At 38.2% G+C, this 22286-nt stretch overlaps 1 protein-coding gene and 1 pseudogene across 2 annotated transcripts; one reads left to right on the top strand and one right to left on the bottom strand.

Moving 5' to 3' along the window:
• Positions 1-3198: 3198 nt before the first annotated feature.
• On the top strand, positions 3199-4969 carry LOC143612554 (3-isopropylmalate dehydratase small subunit 1 pseudogene; annotated as a pseudogene). Its single transcript, XR_013149961.1, has 2 exons — positions 3199-3971; positions 4801-4969. The product of XR_013149961.1 is annotated as a 3-isopropylmalate dehydratase small subunit 1 pseudogene (transcript).
• Positions 4970-13173: 8204 nt separating this feature from the next.
• On the bottom strand, positions 13174-18115 carry LOC143612555 (E3 ubiquitin ligase PQT3-like). Its single transcript, XM_077086509.1, has 14 exons — positions 17914-18115; positions 17717-17828; positions 17546-17630; positions 17297-17463; positions 17146-17222; positions 16441-16509; positions 16207-16363; positions 15821-16134; positions 15083-15394; positions 14932-14973; positions 14175-14442; positions 13957-14105; positions 13845-13888; positions 13174-13749 (listed from the first exon to the last, which is right to left on the bottom strand). Exons 1-14 carry the CDS (start codon positions 18077-18079, stop codon positions 13174-13176), a joined length of 2538 nt encoding a protein of 845 aa, XP_076942624.1. The 5' UTR covers positions 18080-18115.
• Positions 18116-22286: the final 4171 nt, after the last annotated feature.

The following is a 22286-nucleotide window of genomic DNA, read 5'->3' as shown; positions in this document are numbered from 1 at the left end:
GAGGTCAAGTGATTTTTTGACCGTTGAAGCTATAAAACTGTTGCTCATTAATTATCCTTCAAAGTTCAACTCTCTGCCTCTCTCAAATGTTGATTCTCTTTATAAATCGGACGCCCCCTTAATTATTGATAACTTTTGCATCTAAATATTATTTTCAACTCTAAAGCGTCACAAAAATCAATTTAAATATACGCACCAGATGGTTTCATGTTAGAATTTGGCAAAAAAATAGTCCAACTCTCTTATCCCAAACTACATTACAAATTTATCACAAGTATTAATATAAATATAAAACTTTTATGGTTAAACTATAAAACTTGAAGCTTATTTCTTTTTCTATCTTCTAAGTTCTGTCACAAACTACTCAAATTAGCTCAGGTTATGGCATAAAATCATTAAAAAAACATGACCCATTTAATTATGACATAAAAACATTAAAAAAAACATGACCCATTTAACTAAACGTTCTTATAGGTTCATTACTAACTAATCTAATAGGAATGGGGTGTCGGAACAATTTGAAACTGATGTACACATCCATATTTATAAATTAAATCCGTGACGTCCCATTCATACACAAGGCTCGCCCTATCATTATGGTTTAATGTTGTGTAAAAACTTTATTTAAGAAGCTATAAATGGAAAATGACCAAAATAGCCACTTTGAGCAAATGCTTTTTGAATAATAGCCCTTGTTTACACAAAATCCCCAAAATAACAACCTAGACCGTTGCCACCACCATTCTTCCTTAGTCGCCAACTGTAAGGCCCCCGACCTGGGTGCCCTACTTTCACGCTGGTTGGATTTACTCATTCACATAATTCGTAAAATCAGAATTAATTAAAACATTTCGCGGAATTAAAGGTCATTCATTCATTCATAACATAACCATCTTGTCTTAAAATATCATAACATAAATCCATAAAACGTAAAACATAAAACATCAAACGACACGGGTGTCTTCTTCATAGCGATGCCAGTCTTCCTCTTATTTGCCACATGTCCTCTTCAAGCAACTTGTCTCATTTTACTCGCCTGCGTGTATACTAAAAGTCAGCTACGCTGAGTGAGTTCTAGTTAATTAACGTACATTACATTCACTTACTTACCAATACCGTCCGAAGATACTTATTGATCATTACTCAATCATCTATCATTCAATTATACATACGTACATACATACATACATTCATACTTTCATACTTCTTACTAGCAACGTACCTTGGATACTAATAAGATCCGATCCTCACTTACCTTGGATATTATAAGGGTCTAGTGCCCTACATACCTCGGAATTATAAGGATCCGGTGTCCTACATACCTTGGATATTATAAGGGTCCAGTACCCTACATACCTCGGAATTTATAAGGATCCGGTGTCCTTCATACCTTAGATCTCCTTAGAGTCCAGTCCCTACTTACCTTGGATATTATAAGGGTCCAGTGCCCTACATACCTCGGTTATTATTAGGGCCCGGTGCCCTCTAACATACCATACCATTCTAACTTCATCTCATTTCCTTTCTAATTCCTTCAATCATAACTAATATAACATTACGTGCATACTAATTAATCAATTAATAACATTCATATTCATACACAAACATATATCTAATATACACTTACCATTTAAGTTAAATGTATAAATCTAAACACATCGTAGTATGTACACAGCCCCAAAAACATAACACATAAAAGGGGCTAGAACTCACCTAGATCCTGTTACGTTCACCGTTTATAGTAATTCCCTTCCTGAGTTGTGCGCGGCTAATTGTTTAACATATATATTCATTAATTAAACCACGTACTAACATAATTAATTAAATTTGTTATTTATTAATCTAGCATACTTGATAAGCTAGGCTCGTTTGTTTGGGCTAACAAATCTAACGAAATAACTTCATTTTAATGACGGTCTTTGTTTTGCGTTCATATCTTCCCATTATTTTATATATACATATTTCTTTGCTTTAGCGGATTATTTCTCTTAAAAAATATATCGGGTTATACGGGGTGACTAGGTTGGTTAGTTTAGTTTGTTGGTTCATCTTGGATTAACTAAAGAACAGACCTATTAACACTTGGGCTGGGCTATAACAAGCCCATCAGAACTATATTAGTAGCTGGGCTAATTCCATTCTCTTTGCAGCCCACTTCGCATGAACTTTTTCGCATAAAAAAATTTTTAAGCGAAAGCCGGGTTTCAATCCTGTGACCTCTCACACTCAAAGCAACTGCTCCACCACTTAAGCTAGAATGCTTGGATAGTATCCCTTCCATTTCACTAATTTATATATAGATTATTGTTTTGCTGCATGCTTTCTTCATTTGTTACTACTATTTATTGTTATTATTATTACATTATTATTATTATTACTTTTATTAACTTACTTCTATTACTCTTACTAATCAAAATCAAAACTTGGTTTGATTCAAGTTCCAATCTTTCACTCAAATTTCGTTAGATCTATGAACGCATCAAACTTAACCAATGAGGCAAACGAATCCGACCCTCAACGTCCACATTTTTTACGTCAAGTTTATATTTTTATTAACCCTTAGGCCCCGATCTATGGTTCTACTAATTTTCATGGAGAACCAACATCGAAAGCACCACCTTTATACTACAAACGTACCTCTAAGCGAAATCCGGTTTAGAGTTTTAGTCTTGACACGAGCTAGATCTTGATTCTTCTTGTTGTTTGGATGCGAAAATCACTAAAACAACTTGGATCTCGTTTTCGGTTTCAACGTATGGAGAGTGCGTGTGTTGGTAAAAATGGAAATGTATGGAATTATGAGATATAGGGTTTTAGGAAAGGTTTAAGGGGTACTTATACCCTTAGCTCATGGACCTTAGGCCCATTATTTCACTAAGTCCATGTTTTATTATTGTTAAGTCTATATCCATTTAAGCCTACCATATCTTATTTTAATTTATGGCTTATATATGACGATTAAATAACAAACTTTATTTAAATATTTCTTTATCTATTATTTCTAAAATTCGGACGTTACTTAGGTTTAACCTGCCAACCGGCAAAACTAGTGGACATATATAATTCCGCCGGCTATTATTAATTTATTATGGTCATTTTCAGTTATAAAATTTGGGCTATAACCAGCCAAGTTTATTCAATCAAGGCTGCTGGCCTCATCGACGCGCCTGCATATCCCTTTCTTCGTCCTCCACCACACAAACACAGCCAACAATGGCAGCCGCCGCCACGTCATTCACCAACACCACCACATTCTCATCCTCCTTAACCCGCCGTAGCCACCACCACCAATCTCCCGCTTCAATCTCCACCGTCAATCTCTCCAACCCCACAAAGACACACTCATTCAAACCCCTAATTTCCCAAACCCTAACCCGCCGTTCGCCCATTTCCGCCACGTCAGCATCCGACTCACCACCACCCGCCTCCGCCACGTCATTTCACGGCACCTGCTACGTCGTCCGCGACAACATCGACACGGACCAGATCATTCCCGCCGAATACCTAACCCTAGTCCCATCAAAACCCGACGAATACAAAAAACTTGGATCCTACGCCTTAATCGGACTTCCAGCATCTTACAAAACCCGGTTCGTTGACCCGGGAGAGTACCAAACAAAATACTCAATAGTAATCGCCGGAGACAATTTTGGTTGTGGTTCGTCGCGTGAACACGCGCCGGTGGCGTTGGGAGCTGCGGGAGTGACGGCCGTGGTGGCGGAATCGTATGCGAGGATCTTTTTTAGAAATTCGGTTGCGACCGGAGAGATATATCCGTTGGAATCGGAAGTTAGGGTTTGTGATGAGTGTAGTACTGGAGATGTGGTGACAATTGAGCTTGAGGAGAGTCTTTTGATTAATCATACCACCGGGAAGAAGTATAATTTGAAACCGATTGGTGATGCGGGGCCTGTCATTGAAGCCGGTGGGATTTTCGCCTATGCTAGGAAAACCGGGATGATCCATTGAAGGTATTTGAATATACCTACTCTCAATGTGTAGAATGTATTGATTTTAGGTTTATTAGCATCTTGTTTTATAGAAATGTGGCGTCTTTATGGTGATGATAATGTCTAGTAGGATGATATAGCTTGGGATGATTGTTTTGTGCTAATCGAAAGCTAGGGCTGTAAACGGGCCGAACCGAACCGGATGAGACATTGTTCGTGTTCGTCTCTTAAACTTTTGTCGGACAAACGAAAACAGACGGTTCACGAACACTCTACCGAACGAAAATTTGTGGTCGTGTCCATTCATCAAGGAATTGAGTTTGTTCGTGTTCGTTCATTAATATTGTATAAGCGGACGCTAATGGACCCTAATGGACAAACAAACATAAACGATTACATATCACTACCGGACGTTCACGAACGCTATTGAACGAACGCAGTCTCTGTCCGTGTTCGTCCGTTAAGCTTACCGAACGAAAGTTTTTTGTTCATGTTCGGTTCGTTTATTAAACGGACGAACATAAACGAACTTCTCGTCGAACGGACATCCGGAAGTCCGGTTCGGCGGTTCGTTTTCAGCCTTACTGAAAGCTGATAAATGCTACTTTGTGAATCATGATATTGTGTATTTCTTGTTGCATACTATTATTGGATGCTGCAGGTTTTTTATAATTATGATATGTTTTAAGGAAATCTGTAGATCTTTTCAAATCATTGGAATTTTTTCATAGTTTTTAAACTGTCGTATGATTTCAACCTTTGCATGTGAGTTCAAACGGATCATAACCTTGGTTTTATGGGCGTTTTTTGTCATTTCAGATATCTAATGGCGTCGAACATCTCTTTGCAGGTAGTTGTATTGTGTTCGTTCTGTAGCGGGCTAGGCTCTATGGACAAGAATCTTATAAAAGAGTGGGCGAGTAGTATGTTGTCTTTTCTGTGTTGGTGTCAAACTTGCAATAAAATTAGGGCTTTTGTAATTTCATAAATATCGACTGTGATGTGATTAAAGTGTGGTTTGAGGAATTTTCATTTGTGCATTTTTTGTTTCATTTGCGGTTTGAAACATACTTAGGAGGCGTTGGGACACTGGATTACTTATATCATAACAACAATAACCAACCCAAGCACCTCATTAGCCGTTATGACACCCGGCTTTTGTGGTGTGGTGAATACGCACAATGATGTTGGATTGATGTGTACTTTATTACGCACACATCATATTTGCATGCTACATAACATCTATCAGGTCTCAGCATCCCTTTTTAGCTTTTTGAATGTCGTTTTTTCACGTGGAAAGGAGGAGGGCGTAATTACAACGGAATGAAATGTTATCGAAAAATACATCAATTAAACGTAAGTGCTTGTTACGTGTAGAAATAGTGAGCCATCGAATGAAAGATGGGAGAAGAAAAAGAATCACCGAGGAGAGGGAGACAAAACTCTCAAAATCATTCACTAACCTCATTCCCATAACAATTTTTTTTAGAGCATGTTTGGGATTGAGTTTGAAAAATGTTTATTGGTTTATTGGCTTTTTTCAAAAAATCATTTTGAAAAGTCAGGATTTGGGGCTTTTGGAAAACTATTTTTTAACCCTTTCAAAAAGCTAAAATAAGAAAGATTTTTTTATTTGCCAAACACATTTTAATTTATTGGTTTTTTGAAAACACCAATAAGTCAATAAGCATTTCTCAAACTCAATCCCAAACATGCTCTTAATAACTACAATTGACTAGCTACACTCTCAACCCTCATACTATTTTATTATTACGATTGATACCTAACATTGTTAATGTGTTAATGTCTTTATCAATAGAAAACAGGCAACATTTTTCATCAAGTTGCAATTTAAATTTAAAATAATAATTGTAATAGTCATGAAAATTCAAATATAAAACTTGTAAAAGACAGAAATACAACTTTTGTCCTTTAAACATATCTTGTTTATGGATTGAATCATTTAAAAAGTTCGCTTTCACTCTTTATCCTTTATATGGTAAATTATCTCGGTTTTAGTCCTTTACACTAACGACCATCCAAAAAGTCAGTTAAGTAACATCATATGCAATGCATGTGATGGGCAATTTGGTAATTTCAACTCCTTAACTAAAATACCATTCTAATATATTAAATTGTCCTTCTCCTTCATCTTCTGTATTACTGTTGTCTTGTCTATGTAAAAACAAACAATTCACCAATTTGCTCTTAAACCCCAAATCTTCAAAGCCATTGTATAGAGATATGGTGAACAATATGAAGAAAACGATAAAGATAAAAAAACTCTTCAAATCCATGGCTAAAACATAAATGGATTTAATTTTTTCTCATGTAAAAGTGATATCAATAATCTTAATTAACTTCAAATTCCAGATTATCGATGTTTGTAAGGTCAATTTTTTACAAAAACAATAAGCATTGTACTCAGAGATTTGGGTTTTAAGATCCGTGACCATCGTTGGATTTCAAGGCAGACTTGTGTTCTTCAAATTTGATTTCAAACCACTGTGTTTATCATCTCTCATCGCAGGAGTTAAGGTGCTCCAATTAAAGGGTTTCGGGTGGCCGCATCGACGGGCTTGAAGGCGGCCGACTAAAGACACCATCAAGTTTCACTGTTTCAGATAGACGTCGCACTCTCGACAGAGAGTCCTGTGGTGCTTAAGAGACATTCTCGGCGACAGATCTAGTGTTTTCAGGGGTTATGAACAAGATCTAGAGAGAGGGATGATGAAGGTTTTTAGGTGGAGGTGGGCTGTTGAACGACAATTTGCAGATGGGGGTGGGCTGTCTGTGTTAGGGTTAAATGAAGATGAAGATGTGGTCACAGGGAAGCATTTTGGAAGAGCGAGAAGAAGACCTGGTCTCTTTTTATTTTTTTTTTTTAATTATAATGAAATAAAAGATAAAATGAAATTACCATTATACCCATCACATGCATTGAACATCATGTCAGTTAACTAAGTGTTTGGATGGTGGTTAGTTAGTATAAAGGACTAAAACCAAAATAATTTACCATATAAAGGATAAAGAGTAAAAGTAAAATTTTTAAAGGATTCAATCCATAAAGTGGTTATGTTTAAAGGACAAAAATTGTATTTCTGTCGTTGTAAAAGAGTTTTTTATGGGGGTGTAAATTAGATTAGGTCAAACTGTGAGTCAGACCGTTTAAATTACGGCTAGGGAATTAAAATCGCGAAGGGGCTTGCCATCATGCTTAATTATCGATTCTTAAAGCAGTAGGTTTATTAAGAAAAAAAGTAGTTTTTAGGTCCCTAGCAATGGACTAAACGGATTTTGGGTGCCTAGCTATCTAGATTGGGTTCATCTCTCATAGTGGCATTCCATGTAAACGACGACATGTAAATTTGTTGTGACTAGATCCACCATCTCAGGTGGCTGGATCCAAGTTTATTCCCTTACACACCATTCTGTCACGTGGCAGCAAACGAATGAAACCAGCTATTTGAGATACCTAGATTGAACTCCCTACTTTCATTAATTTGAAACTCACAGGTGTACTCCTTTGAAGATGCAAATATGATTTGAAAGCATGCAGTTTTAAATGATGGAATGTAACATCCTTTGAGCACTATTCTCACTAGTATTTGATTCACGGGAGTTGATAATTTTGATTCTATGAAAGAACAACAATACTTTTTTCCTATATAATTATCCAACATTCAACCTTTATGTATTCCATTTACAAGCCTTTCATCTTTCTCAAGTTACTACCAAATTGGATGGTGCATCCTTGAACTTCAAGCGACCTCCGTCTATGAAAATTAAAAAAGATTTATATATATTAAGCAATATTTGAATTTAAAATAAAAATAAAGTATGTTGTAACATACATAGTGGCATATGGACTTGTATTTTGGTAATTATGATAATATACGGGTGCTAATACGCAAATTCTCATCCACGTCCCTAGCTGCAGGAAATACACCAGACCACATATTTCTATACAAAGATACTAATACAGCACTACCCCAACTTAGTCGCCCACTTTGTTTTAAATCTTCTAGGTGATTTAGAAATGACAAGCTTATCAAGTTGTTGGGGGTATCACTAAAAATGAACGTCCACATAAATAAAGGATGACACAGCGTGCACGTTTTGTTAACTCCTCTGCAGTTGGGTTTTAAGACATGGCGGATTTTATTTTTTTGAGAACAATGGTTGTTGCATCTCGAACAACAATACCTAATAGATATTGTATCCTTTAACTTTGCTCATCGAGATTCCTTGGTGCCTTTACACTAGACACTCTACCCATAAACTGTTAGGGATTCGGGTATTGCAAAGCACACACAAACACGATAATACTACAAGAGAAAATAATAAACGAAGATGACACACGAGATTTATGTGGTTCGTTCGGCTGACCTACATCCACGGGCTGCAACCAGGATACTTTATTATTGCTCTCTTCCTCACTTGTAATGAGGAATTACAAGTACAACGAATATATATTTAGAGCATATTAGGTTTTACAACTTAATCCCTAATAAACTAATAATGGGCTTTAATTAAATAAACGGGGTAGGCCTGCCACTTGTCTTCAATTTAATTAGTCTGCCACAAAAGATGTCTTTTAACTCGGGCCCAATTAAGCATCCATAAACCCAACAATCTCCCACTTGGAGGCTTGATAATCTTCAACTGCCTATCGATGATCGCTTGTACCTCTTGTAATCTTCCTCGTCTTCCTGGTTGCATCTGCCTTCCCATCAGTTAACCTAAAGGTCCATTGAAGCTCCCCCGAGCTCCAACACATCAGCCATGGTTACCACTGCCACTGACTCATTCTCTATCCCTACCGGCTCCCACTTACACGAACTGCCGAATCCTGGAATACCTTGAGAACAAACAACACTCTCCATATTAAGTAGGTAATCTTCTGGAGAGACTTTAACTGCTGAAATACCGGTTCTCTTAACCCACTGTCTGGTAACTCTGGCTAAAGCTTTGACTGGTCGACCGCAGTGCTCCCACTGCCACGAAAACCCCTTACTGGTTTCTCGGAACCTTTTCTAGCACGTTCAACATGAATCTGACCTGTGGCTCTGGATTTATTTCCTGCAAAATAAACCTTCTTCTGCCCACTAGACTCTGTGAACCGGACTTTGGTCTTCTTCTTAACTGGGTCGGTCAATCCCTCAGACGATAAACTGACCATATACAACGAACCCCTTTTTCTTCCTCGAGCTATGACAAGATTTCCTTTAACAAATTTCCACTGTCCGTTTCCAAATTTAACCTCATGCCCCTGTTCATCCAACTGTCCAACAGAAATCAACTTTTTCTTTAAGCTTGGAATCACTTTGACATCCTTCAAGGTCCATGAACCGGCTGAAGTAACTAAATTCATGTCACCCATGCCCGTAACATCAAGAACATCATTGTTCGCCGGTCTAACCTTACCAAAATCACCTTCTTTCAAATTCTGCAATGCTTCGCTGCTGTGGGTAGCATGAAATGAAGCACCAGAATCCATGAACCAGGAATCAACATTACCCTCAACACTAAGAACTAAAGCCTCATCCTCTAAGTATTCTTCTGCTGTGTTGACTTCTTTCTTTTCATTCTTATCATTCGGACACTGATTCCTAAAGTGTCCTGCCTCGTTACAGTTCCAGCATACCACATCTTTCCGAGTCCTAGACTGACTCCTTTTCCTGTTCCCGCTCCCACTACCTCTGTTATTTCTTCTTCCTCTACCGACATGCATTAAATCACCTGTTGATTCACCTGAATTTCTTCGTCTGACGTCTTCGCCTAGAATAAGATCCCGAATCCCATCAAAAGTGAACTCCCTGGTAGAACTAGTAATCGCTGTAACAGTCCCTGACCAACTATCTGGCAATGATGATAACAGTAGCAGAGCCTGAACCTCATTATCGAATTTGATACTAACTGACCCAAGTATTGACAAAATCGTGTTAAAGTTATTGATGTGTACTGTAACTGAACTTCCTTCTTTCATCTTCGTGTTTACCAGTTCACGAATGAGGAAAACCTTATTAGCTGCCGAAGGTTTCTCGTAAAGCATTCATTATCCCACGCGCTGTGGTTTCCTTCAAGATGTTGAACCCAACATCCTTCGATAACGACAATCTAATAACTACCTTGGTTTTCTTATCCAAAGTTTCCTACTCATCTGGTTGGTTCTTCTCCGGTCTTTCACCTAATACCATGTCCAAATCCTTCTGAACTAGCAAATCCTCCATTTGCATTTTCCACCAACCAAAGTCTTTACCATCAAACTTCTCAATCTGAAGTTTCCCGCTCTCAGCCATTATCTCAAACTAAGAATTTCCGACTTTGGATCTAGGTAACAATATCAAGAAAAACTCGGACAAACAAAATAACCCCCGAAAATCACCACAAAACCACTCGGCAAAACTGCCCGACAACAGCCAAAAACCGATGATCAAAATCCCAAAACCAAAATTCAAACCAACCCAAACCCTAATCAGAAAACTGAAACAACTAGAAACACAAACATGTCCCTTTGGTTTCTTTCTGACCGACAATGCTATGCCACCTGTGGCTTCTGGTTGTCTTCCTGTCGGTTGCTTCACAAGACAAAGCAATACCAAAGAAGAAAAGAAAACCAATTGGCGGTAATAATTTTTTTTTGGCAGTGGCCTTTATTCGATGAAACTTACTGGGTGATCTTCAAACCATCGACTGCGGCCGGTAGGCGGCTAGGAGCTGCCGACCTTAAACCCTAGACCGACTAAACAATTTCTCTAGCATTGTGTTTCGTCCGTGTGTAACCGTAACCTCGGATCTTGATACAACTTGTTAGGGATTCGGGTATTGCAAAGCACACACAAACACGATAATAATGCAAGAGATCACAAGATTTACGTGGTTCGGTTGGCTGACCTACGTCCACGGGCTGCAACCAGGATACTTTATTATTGCTCTCTGCCTCACTCGTAATGAGGAATTACAAGTACAACGAATATATATAGAGCATATTAGGTTTTACAACTTAATCCCCAAGAAACTAATAATGGGCTTTAATTAAATAAACAGAGCAGGCATGCCACTTGTCTTCAATTTAATAACAAGCTCGTTGCCATGACATTCGACATTTTGAACAACCTAGTCGTCCAGTGTGACTGGTGTAAATATAAAAGATCATCAATGAGTGGAGCATTGTTTAGGTGATACATTTTAAGTGAGGATGAAAGAGTATGCTAAAGGTTACTAAAATAAGATGAGAATGAATGTGAAGTAGTAACTTGAGAAAACGTAAGACTTGATAATATAATACATAAAGGTTGAAGGTTGGATAAATATACAAGGAAAGAGTATTGGCTTTGTTTTGTAGAATCAAAATTATCAACGTAACTTTCTTTGCATGAGAATACTAGTGAGAATACTGTTCAAAAAATGTTACATTCCATAAACTAAAACTGCATGCCTTTCAAATCATATATGCATCTTTAAAGGAATACATCCGTGAGCTTGCAATGATTTGGCGTTCAATTCAGTTATCTTAGATGATTGGTCTCATCTTGTGCTCTCACGCAACGAAATGGCGTGTAAAGGAATAAACTTGGATCCAACCATCTAAGATGACGAATCCAGTCACCATTGATGTACACGTCATCGCTTACATGGAACATCCCTAGGAGAGAGAAACTTAATCCAACTATAATCCATTTGGTCCATTGTGCGGTGGGGCTACGCCTACAAGAGAATATCACGTGAAAAAAAAAGGGTTTGCTCTGGCGACGATGGTTCCGTCATGGTAGTGTCCATCAGTTAGTGTTAGCATCAGACCCTGAATTTATTAAAAAATCAAAACCACGTAACCCAAACTTGTTACTTTTAACCTTACACCTCCAATCTATTAACCGTAGGGACCATATGTGTAGGTAACTCAAATTTTACCCCATATATAAGCAAATGCAGTTAGGGCTCCGTTTCGATTTTCATTTCGGTTTCAAAGGTTAGTATGTTACAGTTTTTTATTTCAAAACTAATTTCTATTCCTTTGTTTCTGAACAACATATGTTTTAGGGTTTTGATTCCACATATATTTTTATCTTCTGCTGTCATAAAATAGTAGTCAGTTCTAGTATCAATTAAGTAAGTTATGCGATGAATTTGTAGTAGTTTTGATTCGTTAGAAAATTAAACTCTCTATATCATGAGACAGTAGTTGCTTAATTAATATATTGTTATTATTTCTTTATGTTATGATGCTTTGTTTATTTATTTAGGATAATGGAATCATCTGAAAACAAGTTGGTAGAAATAGAAATAGTGCTTCATACCGGGGGGTCATGGAAGTTCGGCGAATGGGAGTACACGCCTGACAACGGAAACACCCTCAGGCAACATGTTTTGAAGTTGCCTCCGGGTTTTACATATTTGGAGTTGATGGATAATTTGATGGAGCCTGCAATGGATGATGTGGACCTAGGTGACGGTGAGAGAAGTTTGATGCTTAATTACAAACGTGCAATGCCTGCATCGGATGTTACGTATTGCCATTTGTTTGTCAGGGACGACGACTTCTTTGCCCGCTTTATGGAGCATGCGAGAACCCAACTAGGTTTGGGTAAACCCATTGAGTTGTATGTTGGGTTTCTTGACTGAAAACTTAGTTGTCTTTTGTTATGTTTTAATTTGGATTTGGATTATGTTATGTTCCTTTTTAATGGAGAGATATTTTGACTATGCAGTGTTCTTATTTTATTAAGGGTGGTTATTTAATTATATTTACCAATATTCCAATCATAGTTGTTTGATTTAATAATCTGTAAAGTTTCTTTCTACATTTTAAAAGTGAATTTGTGATAATGCCCAGAAACTCTGTTGGTACTGCAGCAATGGCAAAGCTTTCTATTGATAACCTTTGTAAAGCTAACAACTAAAACAAATATACAAATGCCAACAATTTATAACATCTTGTTTACTTCGTTTTCGACACGAATGACATGATTAAAACCACAGCCTACACATTTATACGCTACATAGGCGTGTTTTTCGTGCGTTAACAAAAATTAAAAATCAGTTATAGTTATTATAAAAGAACCAAAAGAAACACAAATTGCAAAACTCAAATATTTTATTTATCTCAAATCAAAGGTTAAAATTACGCTCATACACCATAAAGAAAAAAAAACCACAAGGTATTCGGATTCTCAAAACATGGAAAAAGGAGAGATCATATTGCACGATTGCTTCATTTCAGCTATCTATGCTTGCTGTAGTGCTTTCGATCACGGCCCTGTTCCCTCACTGGAGACGACTCGTATCTTAACGGTCTCCTCTTGAAATGCCTGTCGTCGTCACTAGACTCGTAATCTAAGTCGGCTGCAGCAGCTGCAGGGCTAGCACTGCTCTTCCTGGCCACTGCTGCAGATCCAGCAACCACTGCCACTTCCGACGAGCTCGATGTAACTTTTCGTTTCTTAGAAGCCGCCGCTGCCACTGCCGCTGCGGCTTCTTCCTCCGGGAAACTGATGCGAGAAAACACGCTCGGCTTATGTTTCCGATCACTGGCTGCAGTTGCAGTTACCTCAACTGGTTTGGATTCTGAGACTGGCGGAGCCCGGGCTTGTTTTCTAGTAGATGATGATTCCGACTGGCGGTGATGACTCTTGTGTGAGCGGTGGTGGTGTGAGTCGTCGTAGTCATCATAATCATAACGATCACTAGAAGATTTCCTCTTTGAGGACAGGGCGTCATCTCGGGAACGACGGCGGTCAGGTGACGGTCTCTCGGTTCTGTGGCGGTGACCATCACTGCTTGGTGGTGGAACCGGTCTCTGTAATCAAACCAGCAGTTTTAGTAAAGTGTAAACAAACAAATAGCAAGATAAATCTTAAAAATAGTTACATACAGCTTTTGACTTCATTGGACCATCTTCTCGGCTGAATTCCCGCTCTTTTGGTAACTCTCTGCTGCTGTAACAAATCAAAATAATTTATAAGCTAAAATGTTCAAATAAATTATGTCATTATGAAATAATAACATGATTCAAAAGCTAAAACTAGCCTTCCGGTTCCACCACGTTTTTCAAAATCCCGCTTCCTCTTTAACTCAGCTCTCCGTGCTTCAAACTCATCTCGACTCATAATGGGCCCACCATGATTCATGTTCCTTCCCAACTCAGCAAGATCCCTATTTAACATAATTTATAAAACTTAATAATTACTAAAAGCAGGTTGAAAACCAGAAAGTCAACAATACCTTTGAGGTAGGATGAAAGGAGGCATCATGGGTCCAACCGGTACACCAAATGAGTCTTGGGGGAACATGCCACCAAAAGGCACGTCCATGGGCCCAGGCCCAAGCCCGTTACCACCCATATATGGCATGCCACCACCGTACGGGCCCATAAATGGATCCATTCCGGGTTGCATCCCGTTCCAATATGGATTGTAAGGATTGGGACCCGGAGGCATCATATAGCTCTCGGGGCCATACTCCTGTGACGCCCTCCATTGCATCTCCGCTGCTGCAAAAATTAAAAATAAATAATAAGTATGTTAGCCTTTATTCTTATTTACGATGTATTATTAACATTTAGGCCTGTAAAAGAAACTAGCGTTCAGTGAACCGGTTGTTGACAGTTTGATAAGAAGTTCGTTTACTTAGTAAATGAGTGAACACGGACAACAATGTTTGTTCATTTAGCTAAACGAATGAACACGAACACATGCCTCATTCGCTCATTTATATTCGTATATGTTTGTTTATGTCCGTTATTCTATGTTCTGTTATATCTGTTCATGAGCTGTTTGCTTAAATTGTTAATGACGGAACATAAATGAACACAAACACATTCATTTTCTTAGCAAATGAACACAAACAATTAATGTACGTTTAATTGTTTGTGTTCAACCGTTTTATAGTTGAAGTAATAAACGAACGAAGCATGAGCATGCCTCATTTGTATTCGCTCGGTTTGTTTACAAGCCTGCAAAACATTAATAAGAACATGTACCACTCATAGGCATGCTGACTTTCTTCTTTTTCTTCTTCTTCACTGAAAAAAAAAACGTAAGCAAGATATTGTTATTGTTAGTATCACTAACTGAATATTTACAAAATAATACTTTTATCTTCATCCTTTTTTTTAAACTAAGAATATTTACCGGCTTCAGTCGGAGCTTGCTTCTGTTGCACTTCATCATCAACGGGCCGACCACTTCCCTGTGAAGGGACCGGTTCCATCACACTCTTGGATTCATAAGTAGCTTCAGACACATCAGGGGCTTTATTGTCTTTAGCTTTCCCCGATTCAGTCTGCTGAACGACAGGTGTCACATCATGCTCCGCGGGCCCCGGTTGCACCTTTGTATCACCCTCATCCTGTGGTGGCGGTTGCTCCCCTTTGGAGGTTGCGGATGGGGCAGGGGAAGGAATTTTAGGCTGTGCTGGTGGTGCACATTTTGCAGACTCCATATCTGAAAAATTTAAGAAACTCGTGAATGTTTGTTCATTAAAATTTCATATATGCTCGCTTGTTTATGCTCATTGATGTTTGCTAGCTTACGTAGGTTTAAGTTCGTTATTTTCCGTTCACTGATGCATTCATTTAAAATTGTTTAACCCATTACAACTTAGTCTAGTTATTAACAACTTTTTAGGCTCAATTATTGTTCTGCATGTTACTTTTAACTGGTTTTAGCTCAGTTAGGTTTGCTCATCTATGTTCAATACCTATCGTTTATACTGTTAACGAACAAAACATAAACGAGCATGCTAATTTTCTTAACAAGCAAACACAAACAAGAAAAACCCGTTCGTTTTGATTGTACACTTGATTAAAGATAAACAAACGAAGACAAACATACTGCGTTCGGTTCGTTTACAAACCTAACAATACACACCTTGAACATGATAAGCACTGCCACCATTTTCACCGCTACTATTATTCGACTCCAAAATCCGGTTGATCGTATCGCGCAACGTCTTATTAGGCAAAAGATCATCCGCTAGCACATTTGTCGCACCACAAACACACGCTGATTTGTCGATAATATGATCACGTATACATTTATCACAAAAGCTCTTGAAACAGCATTTGCTTGTTAAAACCGCATCTTTCATCACTTGTTTACACAACGGGCAGTGAAGTTCGGGTGGCAGATCACCAATTGTACGCGTAGACGGCATACCTTCAATCTCCTTCTCAAAAGCCGCCCTATAATTATAACATATATTTTATAATAAATTACATAAGATTCACAAAACATGAGGGAAACTGTATGCATAATCGTTTGGCTTCAAGACCGCAACCGCACCACTTGGTAACGCATATGAACCATCAGGGGTAGCCATTAACATAGATTTTGGAATGCCAGTTGGCGGTTTGACTCTCTTGATGTCAAAATTAGGATCACCATTTGTAGGGCAATGTTGAATGAAATGACCTGGAAAAAGGGTAAGTTATAAAGCTCCTTATATCGGAATTGAAAGTAAAATGGTGTGACAAGATTGATGAATCTACCTGGCATTTTGCATCTGTGGCATACATAGCCTGGTGGTGGTGTTTTTCTCTCAAAACCACCTCCCCGACCTAACAAATTAGAAAAAAAAGAGTGACTTAGTTTTCAACACCATAATTGATGTATAGACGCAAATAATTGAATATTACAGGTGGCAACCATGACCTATTTTTTTTAAATGGGTTAGTTTGGCAAATAGAAAATGTAAACGGTTTCTTTTGAATCATATCTAAATCAGTCAACAGGTCAATCTGGTTCAATTTAAATTACTCAATGGGTCAAAACGGCTAATCATTATAAATCATGTTAACATAAAATGGTCTAAATAGGGTTAGCAGTTACCATCACCCTTTGGCCTGAACCAAATTGATTTCTAAAACGACCCATTTTGACACAAACTCCTTTTGCTCAGAACCCATATTGACCCAAACCTGTTCTGACTGCATCTGTTTTGACCCATGACCCGAGCCTGCCGGGTCTGCCCAGTTTCCCAGGCATAATGAATATCAAACAAACAAGAACATTAATCTGCTTTTAGATTTAAACAATAGCATAATTTCTACATTTTTTCACACAGTTATGTTATTACAGTGACATAAAACAAACCATCTGCCTAATAATGAAAAAATACACGGCATATAGTTTATTATATGATTAAATCAGCTACATACAAGAAACTGAAAACACGAAACCTATATAATAATTACCAAAACCGCGTGCACCCATTCTACCACTCATTCCACGCCCAAAGCCCCGACCGCCACCAAAGCCATCAAAATTTTGCCTGAAGGTCAAGAAGTCAACATCAGTCCCATATCATGAAATCAAATTATCACAAAGAAGGAAGCTCAAACTCACTGCTGCCAATCCAAGGCTGGTGTATCAATTAGGGCTTGTATTTTGCTGTCCTCGTCAGCTTTACTAGGAGCCGGAGCTTCATTAACTTGATTATTAGACATAACCGGGACAACTTCAGGAATCTCATATAAATCACTTCCAAACTCATCATATTCTGAACCATCAAACTACAAATTCCCAGATAAGCTTGTTACAATCCTAAGAGACGATAAACTTTCCCTAATAATATTATCACTAGACAAAGCTTACATAATTGTTGGTAACAGAAGCACCGGCTCCTGAAAAGTTACTCTTTGCCTGTTGAGCACTGGCCAGCTCAACAACCCCTTTCGGTCTGCAGTGCAAATCATAAACAATAACTAAATAACCAAATATTATATTAACTAATTATTAAAATGTTAAAAGGTTTTAAAAAAGTACTCGGTTTGTTCAGCAAGAGGTGCTGCAACTATAGGCTTGCGAGGCTGTCCGGGAATCCGGCGTATTAAAACCGAAGTGTTTTTAGGAATCAACATGTCTTCATCAAGATATTCTGAAATTGTAAATATGTACACACAATAAACAAGTTTTCTTAACCCTAATATCGTTTATTACGAAATCATTATTATAATACCAACCTTCATTAGTTTGGGCATTGGTGACAACAAGATCATAATCAGTGCCCCTGCCCAATTGCTTGGATTCATATATTTTTTCTTTCAAAGAGGCAACTGTTATAAAATGGCCATCGATCGAAATCGAGTCATAATCTTTAGCACTTTTAAACTTGTAATATACTGCCATAACTATTTAATAAATTTTTTTCTTTTCCCTCAAAACAAACAAGCAACAAGAACAACAAGATAATACCAGTAATCAATGAAGGCGTTATAATATAAAGGAAAAATATCAAACGCCTAAATTGAACACCAAAACAAACATAATAATATTAATAACAGTACAAAAATTAAACGCTCAGAAACCCTAATTTTTTGCGTTTTTCCACTCTTCAGTAACTCGAAAAGATCAAACCCTAAGCTTCTTCACACGCCGAATCCTTTAATAATCTGCGTTGATTCTTCGGTTCAATATCGATGAAAGTGAAGGATTTAACGAGCTGAAGTCTCCAATTAACAAACTTTGTGGATGAAATTTGAAGGACTGACGTCACGGAACACTTGCCGACCTCTTCCCACGCTTGATTCTTCTAATTCCTCCAAACACGAAACGAATCGCGGTATTCAGCAGCTAATCTTGAGAATCTCGTTTGAGAGAGAAGTTCATCATTCGATTCGACGGTTGATTTGACGGAAAATTAGGGGTAACCCACCCCCTGTTATGTCAAGTTTGCCCTCTTTGGAGATGAGATGAGATGGGATGGGATGGTTTAACTGGTTTTATAATGATGCTATTTACACTTTCACCCCTCTATTCTTTCAAAACCCGATATATAACTGGTTTGGTCAACAAAAGTCAAAACCGATTTATGATCGGTACGGGTATGGGTGATCAAATCGGGTTGGTCAAAGGAACCGGAACCGGTTCAGAACCGGTTCCATTAGTCAACATCACTGTTTAAACCGGTTCCATGGTCGAACCGGTTAGGGAACCGAACCGGTTCCCCAACCCTCGGACCCGGAACCGGTGGAACCGGTTCTGACCGGTTCCTAAACCGGTTCTTACACTGTAACCGGTTCCAACCGGTTACAGTGTAAAATATTATTTTTTTTTTCGTTTTTCGTTTCCGCTGATTGTGTAGGTGATGATTTGTGTTCTTCTGATTTCTGAAGAGGCTCATGCTACTTTTGTTGTTCACCCACAGAGCAATGGTAAACAACATATTGAACTTAATGCTATGAGTGTCAGCGTGTTTGAATTGATTAGTCTGTATCGTGTAATGGTGAACTTAAATCTGTATCGTGTTACATTTGTTGAGTTTGCTATGTATTATAGTCTTTTGGCTTACGCAAGTCAAATGCTGAATTATAATCAAGAGCGGTGTTATACGATTCGTATTTGTATAACATGTTAAATAAAAAAAACAATTAACATAAAATTCATTTTATTTACTTTAAGAAGTTCAAAAAAAAAAGGTTACATGTTTTAAAATATTCAAAAACAAACTAACAAAACATTAAACTTATAAATATAAAGTGTGACATATTATTTATAGAAAAGCCTTCTTGTTCGTCGTAATTATTGAGTGGCGACTTATTCATCAGAATTACTTGTAGAAACGCCTTCTTGTTCGTCGTGCACTCGAACATCAAGTGGTGTTTCGTCTTCCAGAGTGGTTACGTGTTGAACACGATCGATTGAGTCAAAGTGATCCTTCAAGCAAATGCACATCTCCACCGACTCCGAATTCAGTCTTGTTCTTCTCACCGATATTACCCTGCCACTAAGAGAAAAAGCAGATTCCGAAGCTACAGTAGAAGCTTGGGCGGTTAGTAAATCACGGGCCATGGTGGCAAGAATCGGAAACTCGGTTTCCTTTACCTTCCACCAAGCCAAAACATCAAAAGTGCCATATTCCTCTTCGGATAAACCGGTAGAGAAATCATATGCACTATACCTTCCTAGTTCGCTTGAAGGGGTGTTACCCCTTTGTTTTTTAGCCGTTACGTTGCGAACGGTGTTCATAAGGCTAATCATGGGGTCTCGTACTCTAGTAGCACTTGAACTTGATGAAGACCCCCCCGGCGTAGGTATGTGTATGTTTGACCCATATTTATTTATATAAAAGTCATACATAAATTTAAAATTCAAGTTAAAATCATTTTGTGCCTCTGTTGAAAAGTTTGGGTCAACTTCATGCATATCTAAGGCTGAAAAAATTTCGTCTATCACACATTCAACCCCCGTAACATTTAACATTGGGTTTAAAGCGGCGGCGCAAGTAAAAATCGGTGGCAATTCAAGAAAGTATTTTTTTAATTTAAACTTCATTGGTAATATGATGTTTGAAAACATTGGACTTTTATTTTCAAATTCTTTAAGATTGTTAACGATTAAAAATAACTCCGAAAGAACCAAGGGACTTGTCGGATAATACGTTCCCGATAGTTTCGTTGTTGATGTTTTAAAAACTTCAAGAAAAGTCGATAAGTCATTGATAATTTCCCATTTCTCATTTGAAAAGGGGATTGCCAAATCATTATCGGCAAGACTAGAATGAAACATTTGTAAAGTTTCTCTTTGTTTCAAAGCACTTTGAAACATTATGCAAGTGGAATTCCATCGATGAGGTACATCCCAATTAGCTCCCAAAGCTTTTCTTCCCGTATCTTTACAAAATTTTCTATAATCCATTTGTCTTTTTTTACTTTTCTTAAAAACTTCATGTAGCATTACTCTAAAATCGTTTATAACCGATGTAACCTCATCCGAAGCAAGTCCGTCTTGCACGATTAAATTAATGATATGTGCAACACACCTTGAGTGAAAAAATACACCATTGCAAATCGGCGTATATTTTAATTTTAATTTATCAACCGCCGATGTATTATTCGACGCGTTATCAAATGCAATTGAAAATATTTTATTTTCTAGTTTATAAGTTTTTATAACATAATCTAAAATTTCAAACAAATTATCTCCCGTATGTGGATACTCAAAGAGTTCGAAAGCAATGGTGCGTTTCATCATTTCCCACGATGACGGGTCTACCCAATGAGCGGTGACACAAAGATAAGATTCGGGTAGACCATGTGGAGCCGACCAAACATCACTAGTTAAGTTTATTCCCGTATTTATATTTTCAAAATATGCAATTAGTACCTCTTTGGCCTTCTTCCACAATTTTAAACAATAACGTTTAAGAGTATGACGACTTACGTGAGTGTATTGTGGTTGAAGCGTATCTCGAATCATGGCGGTTAAGCGAGGGTTGTCGAAGTGGCTAAACGGCAAAGCTTCTTGAATCACAAACTTCGCCATACGATCTTGAACTCGATCAATTTGGTATGTAAATATTCCGCCTTCACTATCCATTTGCGTTTCTTGCGACTCGACGTTCTGTTTCAACGCCCTGCAATACGGTCTTTCGATGTGTTTCTTCAAATTTGAATTCGAAAGTGGGTTTAAATAAATTCCACAAAACTTGCACCGAGCCTTCAATGGTCACTCAATTCAACCAAATCCCAATTGCACCAAATCTCTTGATTACGATTATGAGGTACAATACGAACGAAACTTGGTCCGGCGGTGGAACCTTGACCAACCGATGATTGTGAGGCAGCCATAACAACAAATATGAATATAGAAGAAGAGAAAACAAGAGATTAGAGAACTCAGAACGTTGTAATAGCGTTTTTTTGTATTTTTTTGCGTTCGGGTTTGCGTTTTGAGTGTTGTGATGAACCCATTACACCAAATACCTATTTATACTAGTAGTGGGGTGTTTGGGGAGCCAAAAAACGACCATTTTTGACCCCAACGGTCAAAAAACAGCCATTAAACCGTTTCCCAACGGCTAGAACTACTCCAACGGCTAGAACCGGTTCCGAACCGGTTCCGGTCGAACCTGTTCCAGAACCGGTTCCGGTTCGGTTCCGGTTCCTACCCGGTCCACCTCCAAAAATGTCAAACCGGTCCCGGATCGCCGGGTTGAAACGGAACCGAACCGGTTCCTACGAAAAACGGGTAGGAACCGGTTCGGTTCCGGTTCGGTTCCACCGAACCGGTTCCAGTAACCGGTTTTGTTGTCCACCTCTAGGTACGGGTAGAGACCACTTTCTTGATCAGGTTATGATCGGTTTCGGTTTGGGTTTTGTTAGGTTCCAGTTCGGGTTTTGATCGGTTTCAGTAGAGAAAATTACAAACCGGTTTCGAACCTACGATTTCAATCGGTTGCAAACCGGTTTCTAAATAATCGTTTTCAAAATGGTTCGGTTTAAACAACAAAAGTCAAAAGCGGTTTATGATCGAGTAGAAACCAGTTTCTTGACCATGTTATGATCGGTTTCGTTTTGGGTTTTGTTCGGTTTTGACCGGTTTAGGTGGAGAAAAT

This window comes from Bidens hawaiensis, unplaced genomic scaffold (genome assembly GCF_021521415.1).
Source record: "Bidens hawaiensis isolate Kalapana, Puna unplaced genomic scaffold, B.hawaiensis_p1.1 tig00035001_1, whole genome shotgun sequence".
Classification (NCBI taxonomy): Eukaryota; Viridiplantae; Streptophyta; class Magnoliopsida; order Asterales; family Asteraceae; genus Bidens; species Bidens hawaiensis.
Note: the sequence above shows the minus strand (reverse complement) of the source record. Positions and strands in the feature narration are given on the sequence as shown.